This window comes from Bubalus bubalis, chromosome 1 (genome assembly GCF_019923935.1).
Source record: "Bubalus bubalis isolate 160015118507 breed Murrah chromosome 1, NDDB_SH_1, whole genome shotgun sequence".
Classification (NCBI taxonomy): domain Eukaryota; kingdom Metazoa; phylum Chordata; class Mammalia; order Artiodactyla; family Bovidae; genus Bubalus; species Bubalus bubalis.
The window spans coordinates 125,458,454-125,481,184 of NC_059157.1; the positions used below are offsets into that span (position 1 = coordinate 125,458,454).

The window sequence follows — 22,731 nt, forward strand, 5'->3', positions numbered from 1 at the left end:
AACAGTGAGCATTCTCGCCTCCCCCTGAGCTATTCATCCTATGCCACTATTCCATCTTGCCCATCTTCTGGCATTATCTGGCTTATTTAACCCAGGCCCACTAAACACTCACATGTGGCCCAGACCTGTTGACGGGATCCCAGACAATGGAATCTTTCCAACAACAACTCCCTTTGGTCTGAGTTTGTATGCCCAAGGCCCAAATCCATGTTGGCAGTCTAGGCCTCCCATTATGTCTTTTTATTTCAGTGCATTTCAACATTATGAAATGCTTTTTAGAAAAAGAAAAAAACAGAGACACAAATCCGTGTCCAGCTCAGACCTGCCGAAACAACACATCCCACGTGGAGGACGTGGGCAGGATTCCAATCCGAGGAGTAAGTTGGTGCCATTGGGAGAGAAGGCACTTTAGACTCAGGGGAAGAGCCCTGGACCCTGACCCTGAAGACTCGGGCTCCAGAGCCAGCTCTGCCGCCTGATAGTTCCAAAAACTCAAGTGGTTCATGCTCTCTGTTCAGTTTCCACTGTCCCCGAGAGTGTCTCCTTTCCAGCCTCTATACTCAGACAGCCCTGGGACTCAGTCTCTGGGCCTCCTTTCTGGACTCTCAACTCTCACTCCCTCAGAGATCTCATCTAATCTCATGACATTTAATATGGTGGAAATGCTAATGACTTGACCTGCATCTCTAGCTTGGTCCTTGCCTCGGAACCATAGGTATGAATATTCACCTGCCTTGGCGTTTCTTGTGTTCAATATCCAACAGGATGCCTTTAGCATCTCAACCTTCATGTGTCCACAGTCAAGCTCCTGATATGGCCCCCACATCGGTTCCTCACACAGCCTTCCCATCTCAGAAAGCAGTAACTCTACTCTTCCAGATGACCTGACCCAAAATCTTAGGGTGTCTTTGACTCCCCTTTCTCTTAGACCCCACATCTGAGTCATCAACAAACCCTCTCAGCTCTACCCTAAAGTATAGCCAGACTCAATCCCAGTTGCTGCCACCCTGTTACAGGCCCCCACCCTGGAACAGGCCACTATCCCCTCTTTGCTGGATTGTTGCACCAGCCTCCTGGCTAATCTTTCCTTTTTCATTGTTATCCCTCTGTGGTCATTCTCAACACAGTGACAGTAAACTGAATTACATCACCCCACTGCTCAAACCCTCCAATGGCATCTTATCTCGTTTAAGTTAAAAATCGATATCCTGATAATGACCTATATGGACTCTATGCTCTGAATCCATCACCGCATTCCCACTTAGTAATGGCTACTAAGCCTGAACTGCATTCCAGCCATGTTGGCCTCCTCATGGTTCAGCATTCCAGGCTGCTCCCACCTCTGCGCCTTCATATGCCCTTCCCCTTCCCCTTACAGTTTCTTCATCTTTTTTTTTTTTTTTTCCAAATGTCACTTCTTAGTGAGACCTTCCCTAGCTACCTAATCTAAAACTGTAACTGTCCCCTGCCCTTCCTGTCCCCCTTGCCTCTTTTATTCTTCTTAGTCCTTTAACTAGTGTACCACACAGCCTACTTATACTGCTTTCTGTCTAGTTCCTCTACTCTCCATAAAGTCAGTGATTTAGTCACTTTGCTCTTCCATGTATCCCAGCACCTAGAACAATGACTGGCACATAATATATACTCAACAAATTTTCATTGAGTGAATGAATCTTGAAAATACTGAGTATCTTATTATGTCCTCAAAATAAAATTATAGGCCTATTAAGATGGAAGTGAAGAAAAATTATTGGGCTTATTTTAGAAGAGAGAGAATAAGACACAGGCTGAAATTTCATGACTACCACACAAGTATTTGTATAAAGTGACACCTTTCAAAATAACTACCTTTCAAAATGTGAATACCTTTAAAGAGAGGTTGAGTCAAAGTAAGACATGTAACAGTTTGCTGCCAGAAAGGAAAGGAAGATGCTATGGGCATTCAGGTAAGAAGGTCCAACTCCAAGCTGACCTAAGCAGACAGAAATCTTGGTGTAACAACTAGATGACCTATTAGAGGGATCAGGGTCAGGGCACCATCCCAAATGCCTGAGGACAAAATAAGGCTAAGCAGAAGTTTTTGAGTGATGTCAGAGCTAGCAGGGACTCTTCAGATCACCTTACCTCTTTGCTTGATAAGTGTGGAAACTGAGAGCCAGGGAAGAGAAAAGACTAGGTCACCCAAGGTCAGCAGCCTAGATGCCTAGATAATGGCTAAGCCAGGGCTGAAACCCAGGTTTCCAGCTCTCAGGTCAATGAGTTTTCTATACCACCACCCACCCTCACAAGGCCCTGTCACAATAAAGCCATAAAATAGGCAGATTTCATTCCCCTGATGCATGCAGCAGTACCCACGCAACGCCGAAAACGATCCCAAAGGACATTTCTTAGCTGCGAGTCCTACAGAGAACCAGAATGGGACTTGGAAAAGAACTAAATTCCTTCTTGGCTATTTCAGCCAATGGGAATGGAGCCCAGAAATCACTGATGTTTTCTGTTTGGGGAGACTTTTTTAATAGCTATCTTTGAAGAATGAGGAGTGCTACCATGCTGCTGGAAAAATGAAGTCATTGCTTTGAGAGATATATGAGGAGAAGAAAAGAAATGATACTACATATATTAAAATAAACCAGTTTCCAACTCTTGGCTGGGAAGTTAACCCTTGTTTTCCTAAATTATTTAGCAACATAACCAAAATCACAAAGAGGAAGAGCCCTTGAAGCCTCAAAGGGGAGGCTGCCAATTGAAAGGGAAAGGAGAAGAAAGATAAGGATGACTGTTCAGTCTCATCAGAAAGAAGAGAATGAATATGGGGTTTGAATCTGGAATGTCATAGATAATGTATTATTTATTCCTTATAATAGACATCCATGGCAAATCTATTATTCCCATTTTGATGAGGAGGAGAATGGGGCTTAAGGAGCTTAACTAATTGTCCCAAGGCCATGTCAAATACAAAGGCTGAGCACTGAAGAATTAATACCTTCTAACTGTGGTGCTAGAGAAAACTCTTGAGAGTCCCTTGGACAACAAGGGGATCAAATCAGTAAATCTTAAAGGAAATCAACCCTGAATATTCATTGGAAATATTGATGCTGAAGCTGAAGCTCCAATACTTTGGCCACCTGATGTGAAGAGCCAACTCACTGGAAAAGACCCTGATGCAGGAGGATTAAGGGGGCAACAGAGAATGAGATGATTGGATGGCATCATTGACTCAATGACATGAGTTTGAGCAAACTCCAGGAGACAGTGAAGGACAGAGAAGCCTGGCATACTGCAGTCCGTGGTGTCAAACAAGGCTTAGCAACTGGACAACAACAATACAGCTAGTAAGTAGCAGAACCAGAACTTAAGTGTTTCTTCCTCAGATTTCATGATCTTGCCTTACTTCAGAGTGTAACTTTGGTGCTTTCTCTAGGCTTCAGTTTCTTCCCCATAAAATAAGGGCACTTAATCAAGACACCTCTAATGTGTCTTATTGCTCTGATGGCCTATGGACTTACCAATGTTAGAAGTTGTCCTTAGTTGGTGATCTTCTGGACCCCCCTCAAGAGCCGCAGGATTCTTGAGCCCCAAGAAGAGTGAGCTGATCTCCTGACCTGCTGAGTTTGAAGGAAGTGATCAAGGCAGCACTTCTTGCTGACCCTAACCAAGGATTGCAGCCTCTCCAATCCCAATTCAGTGCCTACAGGTCTCCTCCTGGCTTGAACATCAAGACAAATGCACAGAACCTCCACTGGGAGAGGCCTGGGATCCTGAAACATCCCTGAGGTGTGTATTTATAACACCTAGGGTACATCTAACGAGTTCATCATGTGGCATGTGGCCATGTTTGCAAAGAAAGAACTGTCCCTGAGAAGTCTTTGCTAAGACAAAGGCTAAGCTGTGAGCAAGCCTAGCAAGTATAAGGGACAATAAGGGAGACAGAGGAGGTGTTCATAGATTGTAGACATCTTCCTACAGAGCAGTAAGAAGCCTAATGCTTTAGCAAAGAGCTCTGGACTAAAACCAGGTGAGAGTTGGACTCCTTGCTCTGCCACTGCCTGACAGTGGAATCTGGGGTAACTTTGATCATGCTCTAGCATGCAGTATAACTATAGACCAGTATTAAATAATTGCAACCAAGTTTGACAAGCATCTGGCAAGGGTGACAGAGATTAAAAAATGGAGACTCTCAGAGCAAGATAAAGCCATGGTCACAGGTGGACAGGCAGGAGCAGGGAGGTTTGAGGGAGGGTTAAGTTCCCAGCAGGGAGGGGTAGTGAGTAGGGAAACTGTGCCCAAATCCTAAAGAATCCAAGCGAAGTCATCAAGGAAGATCTCAGGGCTTATAATCATAAGTCTGGGTACTGAAGAAAACCTATTCCTCAGGCAGGAGGCATTACCCCAGGCAACTCAGGTGGGCCACCTGGGGGTCTGATTCTAATTCAGATCCTCAAGTGCCACCCAGAAAGTCTGATTCTATGGGTCTGAGGTAGTGGCTGAGCACTGACATTTCTCTAAAAGCTCTCCAGGATTTCTAAACGACAGCTGAGGTTGAGAACATCTGCTGTAAGCAGAGATCTCTGAGAGACAGAGCCCATCCCTTAGTAGCCACTGCATCAAGCCTGGCCAGACAGAAGGTGCTCAGGTATGCTTCCTGGATAAAGGAAAGAATACTGTGTACATGAAGCAGAGGAAGTCACCAGCTAGTTACTAGAATCAGAGCAAGGCTGAGAATAAGACTGATCTTATGCTGAGTCCTCCCCTGAATGATTTGCCAAGGGCTGCCTGCATCCCTCCTGATTATGTACATGATTGGCCCTGACCTGGAAGCTGGAGCCAGATCAAGTTTATGTGAGGACCCCAGAAAGGGGAGAGAGGGGATCAGGGTGTCCAACAGCCTATTACAGATCAAGGACACTGGTGAATCTCAAGCACACATTAATGACTACAAAGCCTGATTGAAGAAATCTCATCTTTATTAAAGTACCCTGCCTATATATAAATGGCCCTGCTCCTTCCACCACTACAGATGGTGGTGACTTTCTCTTAGAAAGGGGAGTGGTGAGGGAAGAAGAAGGAGTCGGTTATTAACAAAAGGGAGGTGAATGAGGGCCATCAGAAATGAAGGTGGTGTTCTGCTTCTTGCTCTCTGCCTCCCCCATACCTTATTCTATACACCTACTGTTAGAAATCATCTCTCCCCCCTCTCCAAACCATATTGCATCCCATTTGAAAACTATCAGGATTCTTGCACCGACCTATGCACTTCTCTATGGGCAAAACCCTTTGCATCTTTAATGCTCCCTCTCTTACTAATGAACCCCCAACCCTGTAGTTCTGGGTGCACTGCTGATCTTTGGTGAGAGGAACCAAGCCTGGCCAGTATGGGAAAGTCTCTCAACAAACAGCCCAGGAAGCCAGGTCTCTTTTCCTGTATTCTGACCACCAGAACCACTGAGAATCAGTTGCACTTGGTCCCTGAACTTTGCAGACTCTTCACTATAATGGAGACACACTGATTTGTTTCCTAGGAATTTTGTGCTTTACTTCTAACACTCTACCTTCTAAACCCCTGCTAAATTCTCTGATGGTTCATATGCAGCAGGTAGGAAGCCAAGCGCTATGGGACTCCACCCTAATCCCATGACTTCCCTGAATGGAGGGAAGCTGGAAACTGGGAGTGTGACCCTGACATACCCAGGAAAAAAGGGCAGCCTAGTGCCCCCACCTCTCTCTCTCTTTGAGAGGAACCTCTGCTGTTTGTGTGGAGACAGAGCTCTGGAAGAGACTCATACACTAGGCAGAGGCTAATTTAAGGCCGAAGCTCCGGATGTGGGCGATAATGAGGGGTAGGGGTAGGGTGAACCAGAAGGCAAGGGTGAGCTCATCACTGTGGAAAGGCCCTTTAAGATCACCTAGTCCTGTAACTTTCAAACTTTTTAAAACCAGTTGGACCTTTTTCCATCCAAAACTCTTAAATAAAACTCCATCTAACATGGAGCTGCTCTGATTAAAGCAAGAGGAGGAAATAGGAGTTGGGGATGGGAGGTAGGACCAGGGTGGGAAAGCCACTCCCTCAGTCTCCCTTCCAAATGCAAAAGTCCCTAAGGCACCATGCAGAGCACTGGGGCCCTGGGTCTCACTTCGAAAAGCCAATGATTAAACCCAAACCCTTAATTTTATAGATGGAAAAGCTGGGTGATTTGTGCAGGGTCCCTGTGGAGTCAGTGGTGGCACCAGCGCTAGAACTTAACCCCACTCCCAACCCAGGTCTCTCTTCACCCGCTCCCACCAGCTGGCTGGCCCCTCGGGCCTTGGGCCCCCAGCGTCTCCCTGGGCCCAGCAAGGGAATCTTAGACGGAGCTGCGGAAGGAGAACTGCAGGTAGATGATCAGCAGCAGGACCGTGGCCCAAAATAAGCACCAGGGGATGGAGAAGAAATTGCAGCCAGAACCCTCCTCGGCCTGCGGCTTGGTGGGGCTGGGCGCCCGGGAGAAGGTATAGGTGGTCGCCTCCTCCTCCAGGAGCTTCTCGCTGGGCTTCCAGTGCACAATGCCCTCCTGGCAGGCCTCGCAGAACTCGCCGCGGTGCCGCCGGGTGTCTTGGCGGCTGGCTACGTGGATGCGGTACTGGCCGCCGCGCTCTCCGTAGCACTGCTCGCGCAGGCTGGTGATGAGGTTGTCCACCAGGCACTCTATGTTCTCCTCCAGCATGCTCGACTCGTCCAGCCGCGCCGTGCCGCACTCATAGCACAGCTGCTTGAAGACGCGCATGCGCACCGAGCCCGCCCGCTGGGCGCGGTCCAGGTACATGTGGAAGAGGATGACCAAGTGGGGCGACTGCCAGGTGTGCCAGCACCAGGAACAGTGGAACCTGCGGGGACGAGGAGAGGAGAAGACAGAGTGGAGACGGTGGAAACAGACTGCAGGAAGGAGGTATGGGGCAGGAGGCAGAGCTGGGAGGTGGAGGCGATGTGTTTAGGGCTCCCTGAGTTCATTAGCTTTTCCCAGGTGGCTGCTCAGCCCGCCCCCTTGTGCGCTCTGCTAGGACCAGAGCCCCCGCCTCAGGATGCGCTTGGCATCCAGCAGTGCTCAGCCATCTCGGGGCCCTTCTCTGTGTCCTGCAGAAGCCTCAGTGCCCTCCATCTCAATGCCCAAGGGCCTTGCCTCTAGGAGAGTGGCTCTGGGCAGCTTTCCTCACATGTAAAACGTGCACGTTGCACGAAAAGAGTTCTTCCTGCTCAAATATCCTTTGAGTCTGATAGCAGGGATGGCCCACATCACCTAGAAAACGCAAAATCCATCCACACGCTCTTACCTGTCAACACTGACTGTGAACAGGCTAGACCCAAATCAGGAGAAAATGACACCGTTATGGCTTCTTAGCCTCTGGGCCAGTGCCAAGATTAAAGTGTCTGAAGTCCTGGATATGGAGGCAGTCTACACCCAGAGTGAGCTAACTGGAGCCAGCTGGGGCTCTCAGGCTGTCAGCTGGGTCCGGAGGAGACACCAGCCCTCCTCACTCAGCCCCACAAGCCCTGGGCCCTGTCAACGAGTGTCCAGTCCTTTAGCATCTGTCCTGTCAGCTGGGTAAGGGGTTCCACATTTTCATTTTTTATCTATTTTCTTTTACTCACATCCTTTGGGGACAGTTTCCCCTCTCTGAAACAAAACTACAAAACTTGGAATGGAAAATGTCAGAACTAGAGGGACCTTAGGAGTCACCTAGTTAGCCCTTTGTTTTACTCTGAGGCACAGAGAGTAAGAAAGTGGAACACACAGTGAGTGAGAGGCAGAGCTGGTATCCAACACATAACAGGTGCCCAGTAGATGTTTCTTGAATTAAACTGAGTGACTTGAACCAGGGAAAGTAGAAAGGAAGGCCTTGCTTCTGACCCCCAGGCTGCACCACTCAGCCTCCAAACCTTGTGCCCCAGCGGCAAGTCTTTACATAATCTACCCACGGACAAGAGTACTGGAAAGTCATCTTGGACATTATTGTAAGTACGAATCACTTAGGAACCTTGTTGAAATGCAGGTTCTGATTCAGTAGGTCTAGAATGGGACCCAAGATTCTGCATCTTTAACAAGTTCCAGGTGATGCCGATACTACTGTTCCCTGAGGAACAAGGATCTAACCCTTTCTTCCACCAAGTGGGGAAAGAGATCCAAGAAGGAAACTGGATTGTTCAAAGGCCATGAAGAGTAGAGTTAGTTTCCAACATACTTCATGTGTTCAGTATTTTATATTAAGTCAAGCTGAATTAAATAGATTGAAACTGAATTGGTCCAGGACCAGAACACAGATCTCTTGACCCACAAGCACGTCCCCCTTCTCTTGGCTTTCAACCTTTTTAAGAGGTTGAAAGTGAATGTTGCTTAGTCATGTCCTCCAACTCTTTGTGACCCCCTGGACTATACAGTCCATGGAATTCTCTAGGCCAGAATACTGGAGTGGGTAGCCTTTTCTTTTTCCAGGGGATCTTCCCAACCCAGGGATCAAACCCAGGTCTCCTGAATTGCAGGCAGAGTCTTTACCAGCTGAGCCATAAGGGAAGCCCAAGAATACTGGGGTGGGTAGCCTATCCCTTCTCCAGTGAATCTTCCCAACCCAGGAATCAAACCGGGGTCTCCTGCATTGCAGGTGGATTCTTTAAAACTGAGCTATCAAAGAGGTTATTAAATATAAAAATAGATAAAATATCAGCACTTAGAGCTATGACTCAGAGAGGGAAAGTTACCAGGTGCTCAGTGGAAGAACTGGGGTCAAACTCACATATCCCAACTCCCAGTTAGCTCCTCTTCCTCTGCCTCCGAGTCTACAGTGGCCTCACAGCAAAGCTGACCCTTAGCACATGGGTTCTCCACGTTTCTGTCTCTTCTGGAAAGGTATCCCCGGGGCTGCCTGCAGAGCCTGTTTCCTGGGCTACTCACCTGCCTGAAGCATGCAACTCCAGGTACTGCTTCCAGCCTGGAGCTAGCACATTGTGCTTGAGGTTGGGATCTATGATGAGGTCCCAGCTGTCCGCTGGCTTTGCCTCCTCCATCTTCTCATAGAAGATTTTCTTCCATTCATCTGTGGTCACACTTTTACACATGGTCTCGTCAGGGGCGAGGGAGGGCAAGCTCCACTTGAGTGAGAACACGGGGAGTGAGGGCAGGTGCAGGGCAGGGCAGCGCAGTCTCCACGGTCTAAAAATCCTCATCAGTAGGACCGGGAGGAAGCGGGACCCAGCTCCCTCCTTTGTCCGCAGTGGAACCTGTTTCCACGGCAACCAGGCAGTGAGCCAAGAGACAGAGGTTGAGAAGGAGGGAGTCTCTGAAGGGGTGTTTCAGGGCCCCAAACTGAGGCTTCGGAGGCAGTTTGTGAATCTAAGCGACCTTAGACAGGGTGGGGGGCCTTAAAGGAGAGTGAGCTTCAGATCATCTCACTATGGCCTGCCAAGGGCATGCAGAGGCGAGGACCTGGGAAATGGCTCAGCTTTACCTTGCTCTCCCTGGAGGTATCATCAGCATCTGGCTGCTGTGGTAACCGTGATGCCTTTGGGAGCTAAAGAGAAATAAGGGATGGGAAGATGCAGACCTGTTAATAGATGCAGCAATAATAATAAACCCTTTCTCTGCACCCTCACCTGTCTTGCAACCAGCACTTTGCCATTTACAAAAACAATTGGAGGTCTCTTGACCCACAACTGTTATTGCCACTATACAGATCAGGAGACTGGGACTCACCTAGCATATAAATGGCAGAGCTCCTGGCAAAATCCAAGCTTTTGAGCCTGTACCAATCCATCAATTCGTTTGTCAAACATACCCATGTGCCAGGCTCTGTGTATGCCAGACAGTTGTACTCAGTAACCAGAATGCAACAGAATCTGTGCTGTGACAGCCATGTAGAAGAGCAGTCACCTGTGCACAAAGGTGGGACCATTGCATCAGCCTGGCAGACGCAGAAAAGATAATCTTCAACTTGATTATAGAAGAGGAACATAATACCCATGGGGAAAACAACCTTTACTATTGGTGCCTCTTTGGCTAATCTTTAATACATTTTCCTTTATAAAAGTCATACAGGTTTTTTATAGAAAAATTGGAAAATATAGATCAAACGAGGCAAAGATAAGATTCTTCCTAATACCCATGCTCAAGATAGTCACTGTTAATATTATGATGTGCACACCCTGCCTGTTATTTTTCTGTACATGTACAAGTGTATATATATGTGTGTGTGTGTGCATGTGTATGCATATATACACACATACATCATTAATATTATTCCATCTCAGAAGCTGCCTATATGCTGTTATATGGTTGAGCATAATTTATTTAGGAAACCCTCTTTGGGGGGGCATTAATTTTTCCCAACATTTCACAATTACACTCACTTCCTATTTGAATAAAGCTTATTGCTGAAGCTCACGGGCCTGCATTTCAGGCATGAGAGATGATGCTTCCTGCAGTTGGAAAACACACTTGTGGCTCTACTCCCTGTAGAAGCTTGATGTGGCTAGAACATAAGCAGGCTCTTGCAACAGCATAACTTGTAGACAGCCTACAGATTCTGAAGCTTAAGGATGAAAAAGAACAGCCTAAATTGCCTATGTGATACCCGAGACTGTCTTCCAAGTGATTCTTCTGCTTTTGCATGAATGCTTGATGCTTTGGCATCCTTTATTTTAGCCTCAGTTTATTCAGATAGGCAGTGGGATAATAACGAAGCAGTGTCTCTGGTGATTAAAAGCAGGAGCTCTGAAATTACTTGCCTAGGTGGTTTTTTTCTCTCTCTCTTTTTTTTTTTTTTTTGAATGCTCTTATATCCTCTTGGGTATCCTAATATATTTATATATATCATTTCAAAATGTATGTGGATGTTTTATGTGAATACATTTTTAATTTGCATAGTAACAGCAATCACTCGCACTTAAGCGAGGTATCAGGCATTTTCCTAAGTACTGTATATGTCTTAATTTATTTCATCTTAATAATAATCTCTATACAGAGGTAATATCAGCAGCTTCACCATTCCTGTGATGTCATAGACATTTGATGAGAGGCACCCAGGTTCAGCGGAGAAGGAAATGGTAACCCACTCCAGTACTCTTGCCTGGAAAATCCAATAGGCGGAAGAGCCTGGTAGGCTGCAGTCCATGGGGTCACAAAGAGTCTGACACGATTGAGCGACTTCACTTTCACTTTTCACTTTCATGCATTGGAGAAGGAAATGGCAACCCACTCCAGTGTTCTTGTCTGGAGAATCCCAGGGACAGCAGAGACTGGTGGGCTGCCATCTATGGGGTCACACAGAGTCGGACACGACTGAAGTGACTTACCAGCGGCAGCAGCAGCAACCCAGGGTCAGTGTAGAGAACACTGAACTGGAAGGTGGAGATATCAACATATATCCTCAGCCCTTTTACTGGCTTCCTTTGTGACCATGGTCAAGTCACTTCTCTTAGCCTCAGTTTGTTCATCTGTTCAGTGAAGAATTAGAGTAGAGGGCAAGGCTAAGGTCCCCTCTGACTGTAGCCACATATGAATTCACGGAGCTTTATACTTAGAAACCTGAATCCTTGGAGGGCAAGATGTAGGCTGGAGGCCACTGGATGGAAGAAGGATGCTTCTCATGAGGCATTGCAGGTAGTGCCTGGGGCCAGGGTCTGTCCATTTGGGGGCTGCTACATAGTTAAAGATCTCTGGGGAGGTGTCAATCCACTAGCTTTGTACAGGACATAATAAGAAGGACAGAAATTAAGTCAGAACCACTGCACATTCATGCTGGAAAGGATTTTTAGGCTCATTAAATTTTTATCCTTCAAGTCAGTGTTCTTGTCTCTGAGTTAAGGCAGTTGATACCCAGAGAAGTACTTAAACTGACTAACCAGCCTCAGAGGTGTGATAGGAGCTGTCTTACATTGCAGCCACAGGCCAAGGAGAGAGTGGAAACTGAGGATATTTCCAGGAAGTATATGAAGCTGAGAGAAGCTTCTGTGAACTCGTTGTGAAACCAAAGTGTATTACCTGATATCAGGAACAAATTCTCTAGAAGTATTTTGCAGTTGTTGCTACAATAAACATTATGATGAAAGACAAGAACACAGAAGGTAAGAATCACCAGAGTTGTGTGTGTGTTTGTGTGTGTGTGCGTGTGTCCACATGTGTGTGTGTAACCAGCTGATGCAATTCCCATTGGCACAAATTAAGTTTAATTTAGAACCTGAGCTTACTATTGTGGAGCTCTATGTAATACATCCTTCTGTATAGGAGAATATTTTCTCTAATATAATAATATTTCTATCAAGGCAAATAACCCTACTGTATTGCAACTTGCTCTCTGTCAAATGAACTCTGATGCCATGAAATCCACAATTTAGAGATTGCCAGTCTTTTAGCATCAGGATTCTTGGACTTTAATCAATACAAATTGATAAGAGGCCAGAGGAAAAATTCAGGCAAGGCTTTGCTGGGACTTGTGCTACAGCAGGAATGGGTAGAAACAAGTAAGGGGTTCTCTTGCTCATTCCCTGAAGGGAGCAATGAGCTAGTTCTTTGTATGGGGTGGGTCCAGGGCTCGTGCCAGAGGGGTAGCTTAGGTAGTTTGACCCTTGTACTAAGGGCAAGGGGCATGCACAGAACCTTGCTTTTGCTTTGAACCCGTCTGAAGTGGCAGTGGGCTTTTGGTCTTTTCATATCCTGATGTTCATAATTTGCCCCAACTGCACATGCCTGCAATTGTTTTTAGCCCCTTATAGTTTCTTCATTTTTTTTTTTTTTTTTTTTTTTTGCTTGAGGGTATGTTTGTCCAGCTGTAAGCACTGCAGCAAAGGGGCCCTTGTCCCAGCCTGTCTCAAATATAGATGTCTTTAAAGCCAATGGCATCACCTTGACCAGTTTCTCAAAGTTTGTGATCACAATTTAAATCCATTAAATAGTTTAAAGCTAAATCCCCAAGTAGAAAATAGTGTGGCAGTGGGGGAGAAAGAAGGAAGAAAACCATGTCTCTAATTTGGTATTTGGCTCAAGCAGAAATATTTCCTGAAGTTTATTATTCTATTATTGCTTATCAAAATGTTATAAAAATAAATATCCTCACTCTTAAAATAACACACTAATGACAAGTGATTCTCAACCATGAACAATTCCATATCCCTAAAGGGCATTTGGGAAGGAGAGGGTATGTTTCTGGTTGGATCAATGACTAGACGTTTCTGTTGGCACACAGTGCCTGGAGACCAAGGATCTAAATACACCTGACATTTCCATAACAAAGAATTGTCCTTCCTAAAATGACCTACCTTTTCTGAACCCAAATAGTAAGCCCCTCCATGATCTGTTGATTTGCTGGTATAAAGAGCCCAGGTGGTAATCTCAACTTCCACCTAATTAAACCATTTTTTTCTTCCTTGATGGAAACATTCCTCCCTTGGAAACCAAGACCTCTGAACCAGCAGAGTCCAAAGTTGTGGCAGATAGGAAGCAAAGAGTAAACCAAAAACAAACAAACAAAAAACTCTAACTAAAATCACTAACTAATCACTGAAATCTCAAAAACAACCGAATGATCTCTGTTCATTTCCAAGGCAAACCATTCAATATCACAGTAATCCAAGTCTATGCCCCACCCAGTAATACTGAAGAAGCTGAAGTTGAACGTTTCTATGAAGACCTACAAGACCTTCTAGAACTAACACCCAAAAAAGATGTCCTTTTCATTATAGGGGACTGGAATGCAAAAGTAGGAAGTCAAGAAATACCTGGAGTAACAGGCAAATTTGGCCTTGGCATACAGAATGAAGCAGGGAAAAGGCTAATAGAGTTTTGCCAAGAGAAAGCACTGGTCATAGCAAACACCCTCTTCCAACAACACGAGAGAAGACTCTACACGTGGACATCACCAGATAGCCAACACCAAAATCAGATTGATTATATTCTTTGCAGCCAAAGATGGAGAAGCTCTATACAGTCAGCAAAAACAAGACCGGGAGCTGATGGTGGCTCAGATCATGAACTCCTTATTGCCAAATTCAGACTTAAATTGAAGAAAGTGGGGAAAACCACTAGACCATTCAGGTATGACCTAAATCAAATCCCTTAACGATTATACAGTGGAAGTGAGAAATATATTTAAGGGACTAGATCTGATAGAGTGCCTGATGAACTGTGGACAGAGGTTTGTGACATTGTACAGGAGACAGGGATCAAGACCATCCCCAAGAAAAAGAAATGCAAAAAGGTAAAACGGTTGTCTGAGGAGGCCTTACAAATAGCTGTGAAAAGAAGAGAAGTGAAAAGCAAAGGAGAAAAGGAAAGATATAAGCATCTGAATGTAGAGTTCCAAAGAATAGTAAGGAGAGATAAGAAAGCCTTCCTCAGCCATCAATACAAAGAAATAGAGGAAAACAATAGAATGGGAAAGACTAGAGATCTCTTCAAGAAAATTAGAGATACCAATGGAATATTTCATGCAAAGATGGGCACAATAAAGGACAGAAATGGTATGGACTTAACAGAAGCAAAAAATATTAAGAAGAGGTGGCAAGAGTACACAGAAGAACTATACAAAAAAGATCTTCACAACCCAGATAATCATGATGGTATGATCATTCATCTAGTGCCAAACATCCTGGAATTTGAAGTCAAGTGGGCCTTAGGAAGCATCCCTATGAACAAAGCTAGTGGAGGTGATGGAATTCCAGCTGAGCTATTTCAAATCCTTAAAGATGATGCTGTGAAAGTGCTGCACCCAATATGTCAGAAAATTTGGAAACTCAGCAGTGGCCACAGGACTGGAAAAGCTCAGTTTTCATTCCAATCCCAAAGAAAGGCAATGCCAAAGAATGCTCAAACTACTGCACAATTGCACTTATCTCACATGCTAGTAAAGTAATGCTCAAAATTCTCCAAGCCAGGTTTCAGCAGTACATGAACCATGAACTTGCAGGTGTTCAGGCTGGTTTAGAAAAGGCAGAGGAACCAGAGATCAAATTGCCAACATCCGTTGGATTATCGAAAAAGCAAGAGAGTTCCAGAAAAACATTTATTTCTGCTTTATTGACTATGCCAAGGCCTTTGACTGTGCGGATCACCACAAACTGTGGAAAATTCTTGAAAGAGATGGGAATACCAGACCACCTGACCTGCTTCATGAGAAATCTGTATGCAGGTCAGGGAGCAACAGTTAGAATGGGACATGGAACAATAGACTGGTTCCAAATAGGGAAAGGAGTACGTCAAGGCTGTTTTTGTCACCCTGCTTATTTAACTTCTGTGCAGAGTACATCATGAGCAACGCTGGGCTGGAGGAAGCCAAGCTGGAATCAAGATTGCCTGGAGAAATATCAATAACCTCACATATGCAGATGACACCACCCTTATGGCAGAAAGTGAAGAAGAACTAAAGAGCCTCTTGATGAAAGTGAAAGAGGAAAGTGAAAAAGTTGGCTTAAAGCTCAACATTCAGAAAGCTAAGATCATGGCATCTGGTCCTATCACTTCATGGCAAATAGATGGGGAAACAGTGGAAACAGTGACAGACTATATGTTCCTGGGCTCCAAAATCACTGCAGATGGTGATTGCAGCCATGAAATTAAAAGATGCTTACTCCTTGGAAGAAAAGTTATGACCAACCTAGACAGCACATTAAAAAGCAGAGACATTACTTTGCCAATAAAGGTCCATTTAGTCCAAGGTATGGTTTTTCCAGTAGTCACGTATGGATGTGAAAGTTGGACTATAAAGAAAGCTGAGCACTGAAGAATTGATGCTTTTGAACTGTGGTATTGGAGGAGACCCTTGAGAGTCCCTTGTATTACAAGGAGATCCAACCACTCCATCCTAAATGAAATCAGTCCTGAATATTCATTGCAAGGACTGACACCAAAGCTGAAACTCCAATACTTTGGCCACCAGATGTGAAGAACTGGCTCATTGGAAAAGACCCTGATGCTGGGAAGGATTGAAGGAGGGAGGAGAAGGGGACGACAGAGAGTGAGATGGTTGGATGGCATCACCGACTCAATGGACATGAGTTTGAGTAAACTCCGGGAGTTGGTAATGAACAGGGAGGCCTGGTGTGCTGCAGTCCATGGGGTCACAAAGAGTCGGACACGACTAAGCAACTGAACTGAACTGAACTAAAATCACTAGTGTACCATCAGAGGTAATTTTGAGAGAGCTTTTCCACCTCTTAATACTTGAGCCTGAGGAAAACAGCACTAAAGCTTGGTTGCTAATTCAGAGTATATGCCACATCCTGGAGAATAATACCCAAGTCCTACAAGGTCAGCTGTGTGTTAGTCGCTCAGTTGTGTCCAAATCCTAGTGACCCCATGTATTGTAGCCCACCAGGCACCTCTGTCCATGGAATTTCTCAGGCAAGAATACTGGAGTAGGTTGTCATTCCCTTCTCCAGGGGATATTCCCCACCCTGGTATCAAGCTCAGCTCTCCTGCATTGCAGCCAGATTCTTTACTATCTGAGCCACCAGGGAAGCCCTGCAAGGTCACCTAGATGGCTCTATAACTGAGTCTTCCAAAGGCCTCCCACTGTTTATTCAGGTCAGTCGCTTTAGAGTGATGGGATATTTAGTAAGACAAATGAATTCTGTGAGCATAAACCCAAGCAATGCTATGCAGAATATCATAGTGGCAAATAAGGTATTCTCTAGGCTCACTGCTGAGTGTCCAAATGAGAAGAGCAGAGATCAACACTGAACCCTTGACTGGGGGCACAGTCCCATGGGGAACCAGTTAACCACCAGTTAATCAAACTGGTGGCAGTTTGATTATACTTGACCATTTCCATCAGGGAAATGAAAATAGGTAGAACTTTGTTTTTAACCAAAATAGACAAGTACTATGGATATAGGTTTCTCTTCCTTCTTCATAATGCTCTGGCACTTGTGGACTTTCAGAATTCCTTATTCACTATTATGGCATTCCTCAGCTACTTAGGCTTCCTCATTGCATGGTGGATGGTTTCCAGGAAGGAGCATTCCAAGAGGAAGGAAATGGAAGCTGCCAGTCCTCTTAAGTCTGGGGTCAGAAATCCCAGAATATCATTCCTATCATATTCTGTTGGTCAAAGCAATCACAGGGCCAGAGTGAAGGAGATAGAAAATGAACCCCGCCTCTTTTTAAAATTGAAGTGCCATTGATTTACAATGTCATGTTAGTTTCAGCTGTACAGCAAAGTGATTCAGTTATACATATATATCTGTAATTTTTCAGATTCTTTTCCACCATAGGTTATTACAGGATATCGAACATAGTTCCCTGTGTTATACATAGGTCCTTGTTGTTTATGTACTTTGTATATAGTAGTGTGTATCTGTTAATCCCAAACTCCTAAGTTATCCCTCTCTCAGCCCCTTATCTGAGTGCCCATGGGGAACAAGTCTAGAAGGCTCAAACAGATTAACACACCAGCCCAGAATGAGCCAAGTCTGCCCCAGAGTGAGCTCATGGGTTATAGTGACCCAGGCAGTACCCAGACCACTTGTGCCTGACTGAGAAGGATTTTGGCATGCATAGCCATTTCAACGTAAATGTTACCTTGACTATTTTCTTTGGACTCTTTGCCATTGTTTGACTGAATTGCATTTTAACATCTGGGACACCTGACCTGCTTCTGGAAGCAACTGGCCTCTTGTCTGACTATATGGTGCCACATACCCCTGCATATTATATATAATATGATATTCAGTACATATCTACATATATAAATTCTCAGAAACTACAAGAAGAGAGAGAAGTAGAAAGATTGTGGAATGAATGAGAGCAAGAAAAACTGAGGGGGGGTGGGTCTCCATTCTGTCACTGACTTGCTATGTTACCCAGAGAAGCTGACCTCTCTGGTCCTACATTTCTGTGACCCTAAGGTTAATAGAATTGTACCACATATCTGTAAGTTTCTTCTTTGTCCTAACCACTTATGGGCCCACAGTTACATGAAACACCTAAAGCTCTGGCAAAGGTAGGATTTCCCTCTTCAAACCCCACCTAGGAGAATAAGATGGCAGAGGAGTAGGTGGACGTGGAGTACATCTCTCTCCACAGATACTTCAGGAATACACCTTCAGACACAGAAGTGCATGCAGAACACCAGCTGAGAGTGGACAGGAGTACCTGATGAGTGGAAAAGAATATATAGATCCATGCAAAACTCAGTAGGATGAAGGAACTAGAGGGAAAAACAGGTATGTTAGTAGGACTGGACCTGCCCTCGGTGGGTGGGGGAATCAGGGGTCTGATTCCCACATCAGGGCAATTGTCTGAGTCAGAGGAGAAACATTTAAGGTTGAGAGTGAAACAGCTGATCGGTGGCAGCCTAAATGGAATGAGAATCAAATAGTCCTTGCCTCAGCCATACATACCCCGGACAGGGATGCAGGTCCCCTGGAAGGTGCAGTGGCTGGGAGTTGGAGTTTAGGGATTGTGGAGCAATCCCAAGGTGAGGGCTGCTGTTGCCTGTGGAGAGATGGATTGAGGGCATGTGCGGGAGGAGGCTGTGGTGGGAAGTGCCTGTGGAGGAAAGCCAGGCAGCCATGGAAGCAAGGCGATATGCTGAGTCATGCTTAGGAGGTGGAGCCATCACCATAGCCTTTCTCTCCCCACAGGCCAGCGTCAGCAGCTCAACAATAGAGAGGCTGGCCCATCAAACACCTGACGCACAGAACTACAGAGTAGGAACCCACCCAGAGTGCCCCTTTAAGTGCCTGACACACCAATCCACAGGGTAGGACCCCAGCCAGGGGGTCCCCTCTATGTGCCTGATGCTCCAGACAACAGAGAAGGACCCCAGGCAAGGCAGCCCTCTAAATGCCTGAACGGGCGAAGCTATGGAGAAAGACTGGCCAAAGACCTCTTCTGATCGCCAGCTACAAAAGGCTAGAAAAAAGACTCTGATAGGGCCATAACTCCTGCTATGGAGACAGTCCATGTCCCTGCACACTTGGCACCACCAGGGTCCCCACAAGCCAAGCAGCTGCGCCACCTTCATGCTCAGCCCTCACTGGGGCAGAGCTACCACAGGCAAAAAAAGTCTTGTGTCTGTGCATGCAGGGTTGTTTCAGTCGTGTCCAACTCTTTGCAGCACTGGTGACCATGGCCTGCCAGGCTTCTCTGTCAGGCGGGTTCTCCATTGAAGAATACTGGAGCCTATTGGCCAATACTGGTTGCCATACCCTTCTAGAGCACTATATTTCCTGCTGACCTAGCTGCCAACTCCCCTGAGTACCTGGTGTTGCCAGAACCCCTGCAAGCCAAGCATCTACACTACCTCCACACCTGGCCCTCACTGGGACAGACCCAAGTCCTCCAAGGAAGCTTCAGGAGCAAACCCCAGTGGACGACCCACATGCAGAGGTGGAAATAAAACCACAATTAAAACCCAGGGGCAGTGTGACTAAGGGAGAAGACCCAAAACCTTCCCACCAGCTGAACAAGTTGCAGATTAAATCCACATGATCAACTAGGCAAACTCTGTGTCTATGGAATATATAAAAGGACACTGAGAGCTCCCAAAAAAGAAAATGCACTAATTCTGATAGCTGTGGACTTTGGAGGCAAGAACACACAGGAGTAGGACCAGATTAGAATCTGAGCTGCCCCCACAGCAGGTCCAGGGATCAACACAGTGTTGGAGGGCATTTTAGGAAGGTGCCTTCAATCTTTCCCAGCATCAGGGTCTTTTCCAATCAGCTAGTTCTTCACATCTGGTGGCCAAAGTATTGGAGTTTCAGCTTTGGTGTCAGTCCTTGCAATGAATATTCAGGACTGATTTCATTTAGGATGGAGTGGTTGGATCTCCTTGTAATCCAAGGGACTCTCAAGGGTCTCCTCCAATACCACAGTTCAAAAGCATCAATTCTTCGGTGCTCAGCTTTGTTTATAGTCCAACTTTCACATCCATACGTGACTACTGGAAAAACCATACCTTGGACTAAATGGACCTTTATTGGCAAAGTAATGTCTCTGCTTTTTAATGTGCTGTCTAGGTTGGTCATAACTTTCCTTCCAAGGAGTAAGCATCTTTTAATTTCATGGCTGCAATCACCATCTGCAGTGATTTTGGAGCCCAGGAACATATAGTCTGTCACTGTTTCCACTGTTTCCCCATCTATTTGCCATGAAGTGATAGGACCAGATGCCATGATCTTAGCTTTCTGAATGTTGAGCTTTAAGCCAACTTTTTCACTCTCCTCTTTCACTTTCATCAAGAGGCTCTTTAGTTCTTCTTCACTTTCTGCCATAAGGGTGGTGTCATCTGCATATGTGAGGTTATTGATATTTCTCCAGGCAATCTTGATTCCAGCTTGGCTTTCTCCAGCCCAGCGTTGCTCATGATGTACTCTGCACAGAAGTTAAATAAGCAGGGTGACAAAAACAGCCTTGACGTACTCCTTTCCCTATTTGGAACCAGTCTGTTGTTCCATGTCCAGTTCTAACTGTTGCTTCTTGATCTGCATAGAGATTTCTCAAGAGGCAGGTCAGGGGGTCTGGTATTCCCATCTCTTTCAGAATTTTCCACAGTTTGTGGTGATCCACACAGTCAAAGGCTTTGGCATAGTCAATAAGGCAGAAATAGATGTTTTTCTGGAACTCTCTTGCTTTTTCCATGATCCAGTGAATGTTGGCAATTTGATCTCTGGTTCCTCTGCCTTTTCTAAAACCAGCCTGAACATCTGGAAGTTCATGGTTCATGTACTGCCTAAGCCTGGCTTGGAGAATTTTGAGCATTACTTTACTAGCATGTGAGATAAGTGCAATTGTGTGGTAGTTTGAGCATTCTTTGGCATTGCCTTTCTTTGGGATTGGAATAAAAACTGACCTTTTTGCTTTAGTTAGTTTTTATTTTTAACTGATAGATATAATTTTTGGTTTTCTTTGTTCACCAGGTCAATCTATTGTACTTTTTTTTGTTGGACTGTTTTGATTTTGCTTATGGGTGTATATGTATATGTGAATATTCAGTCACACTTTTTATTATTATAAACCTCTGCCTCTACATTGGGCTTTTGCAGTTCTGTAGAGTTTTCTTTTTTCTTTTTTTTTCTTCTTCCTTTCTTTTTCTTTCTTCTTCCTTTTTTTTCTTTTCTTTTTTAATTTCAGTTTTTAATCTTTTAAAACCAATTATATTTTCTCTACATTTATTCCTTTGTTTGCCTTTCCTACTCTTCTTTTCCTCTTGCATTTAATCTTTAATGCATATAAATCTTCTTCATCTACCTCTGTTTAACTATACTTATCTATTCTTTTTTCTTTTCTTTCTTTCCTTTCCTTTCAACATATTTTTAAATTTTGTTTTCATTGCTTTATTCCCCACTTAGGACCCTGCTTTAATTTTGTTTTTCAGTTTGTGCTTTAGTCCGTTTTGTTCTTAACTGGTAAATATAATTTTTGATTTCCTTTGTTCACCTGGTCAATCTACAGTACTTTATTTTTGTTGGACTGTTTTTATTTTGCTTATGGGTGTATATGTGTATATTCCATTATTTTAATCATTATTTGTCTGCTTTTGTAATTGTCATTTGTCTGGTGTTCATTTTGGGGTATGTTATTTAATCTCACTTAATATCATAACAAACCACTTGTGGAATCTTCATTTTTGACCAGAGATCAAATCCTGAGCCTTCGGAGTGGGAACACTGACTTCAAGACCTTCAGTTCAGTTCAGTTCAGTCACTCAGTCATGTCCAACTCTTTGCGACCCCATGAATCACAGCATGCCAGGCCTCCCTGTCCATCACCAACTCCCAGAGTTCACTCAGACTCACGTCCATCGAGTCAATGATGCCATCCAGCCATCTCATCCTCTGTAGTCCCCTTCTCCTCCTGCCCCCAATCCCTCCCAGCATCAGAGTCTTTTCCAATGAGTCAACTCTTTGCATGAGGTGGCCAAAGTACTGGAGTTTCAGCTTTAGCATCATTCCTTCCAAAGAAATCCCAGGGCTGATCTCCTTCAGAATGGACTGGTTGAATCTCCTTGCAGTCCAAGGACTCTCAAGAGTCTTCTCCAACATCACAGTTCAAAAGCATCAATTCTTCGGCACTCAGCTTTCTTCACAGTCCAACTCTCACATCCATACATGACCACTGAAAAACCATAGCCTTGACTAGACAGACCTTTGTTGGCAAAATAATGTCAAGACCCTAGACTACCAGAAAACTAACCCTAGGGAGTATCAAGTAGTGAGAACTCACACAAAGGAAACCACTTGAATACAAGACTGGGCTTCACCCAACCACGAGTAGCACCCTGTGCAGTACACCTCATTTAAATGACAAACAAACAAAAATACAAACCCAATCATCAGCAGACAGGATTACCACCTCACTCAGCTTTGCCCATCAGAGGAAAACCAAGCAAACAAACTCAGCACAAATCTCACCCTATACAATGCTTACACAAGCCCCTGGACCAACCTTAGGAGGGCAGAAACCAAAAGGAATAAAGAATTCCACCTTGAAGCCTGGGGAAAGGAGACCTCAAACACAGTAAGTTTAAAAAAAAATAATGAAAAGGCAGAGAAATACTACACAAATTAAGGAAGAAATTAGAAACACAGAAGTCCAAATAAATGAAGAGAAATAGGCAAGCTACCTGAAAACGTATTCAGAATAATGATAGTAAAGTGGTCAAAAACCTTGAAAACAAAATGGAGAAAATGCAAGAATCAATTAAGAAAGACCTAGAAAAATTAACGAATAAACATACAAAGAAAAACAACACAATTATTGAAATTGC

General features: G+C 44.7%; 1 protein-coding gene and 1 long non-coding RNA gene across 11 annotated transcripts in view; one reads left to right on the forward strand and one right to left on the reverse strand.

Moving 5' to 3' along the window:
* Nucleotides 1-4,477: 4,477 nt before the first annotated feature.
* RTP1 (receptor transporter protein 1) overlaps nt 4,478-22,731 on the reverse strand; it is a 48,818-nt gene continuing 30,564 nt past the window's right edge. For 5 of the 10 annotated variants that reach the window (XM_044943732.2, XM_044943713.2, XM_044943719.2 and 2 more), the window contains 3 exons: nt 9,475-9,537; nt 8,922-9,247; nt 4,478-6,861 (listed from right to left, as the gene is read on the reverse strand). In XM_044943732.2, the coding sequence (XP_044799667.2) occupies nt 6,342-6,861; nt 8,922-9,193 (792 nt within the window). In that variant the 5' untranslated portion in view covers nt 9,194-9,247; nt 9,475-9,537 and the 3' untranslated portion in view covers nt 4,478-6,341. Of the gene's footprint in view, nt 6,862-8,921; nt 9,538-22,731 lie in introns of all 10 variants that reach the window. The other 5 variants (XM_044943725.2, XM_044943729.2, XM_044943718.2 and 2 more) reach the window with 2 other exon arrangements.
* Nucleotides 6,786-22,731, forward strand: part of LOC112585223 — a 35,144-nt gene continuing 19,198 nt past the window's right edge. The window contains exons 1-2 of the long non-coding RNA XR_003109685.3: nt 6,786-6,923; nt 11,906-12,088. This is a non-coding gene — a long non-coding RNA (uncharacterized LOC112585223). The remainder of the gene's footprint in view (nt 6,924-11,905; nt 12,089-22,731) is intronic.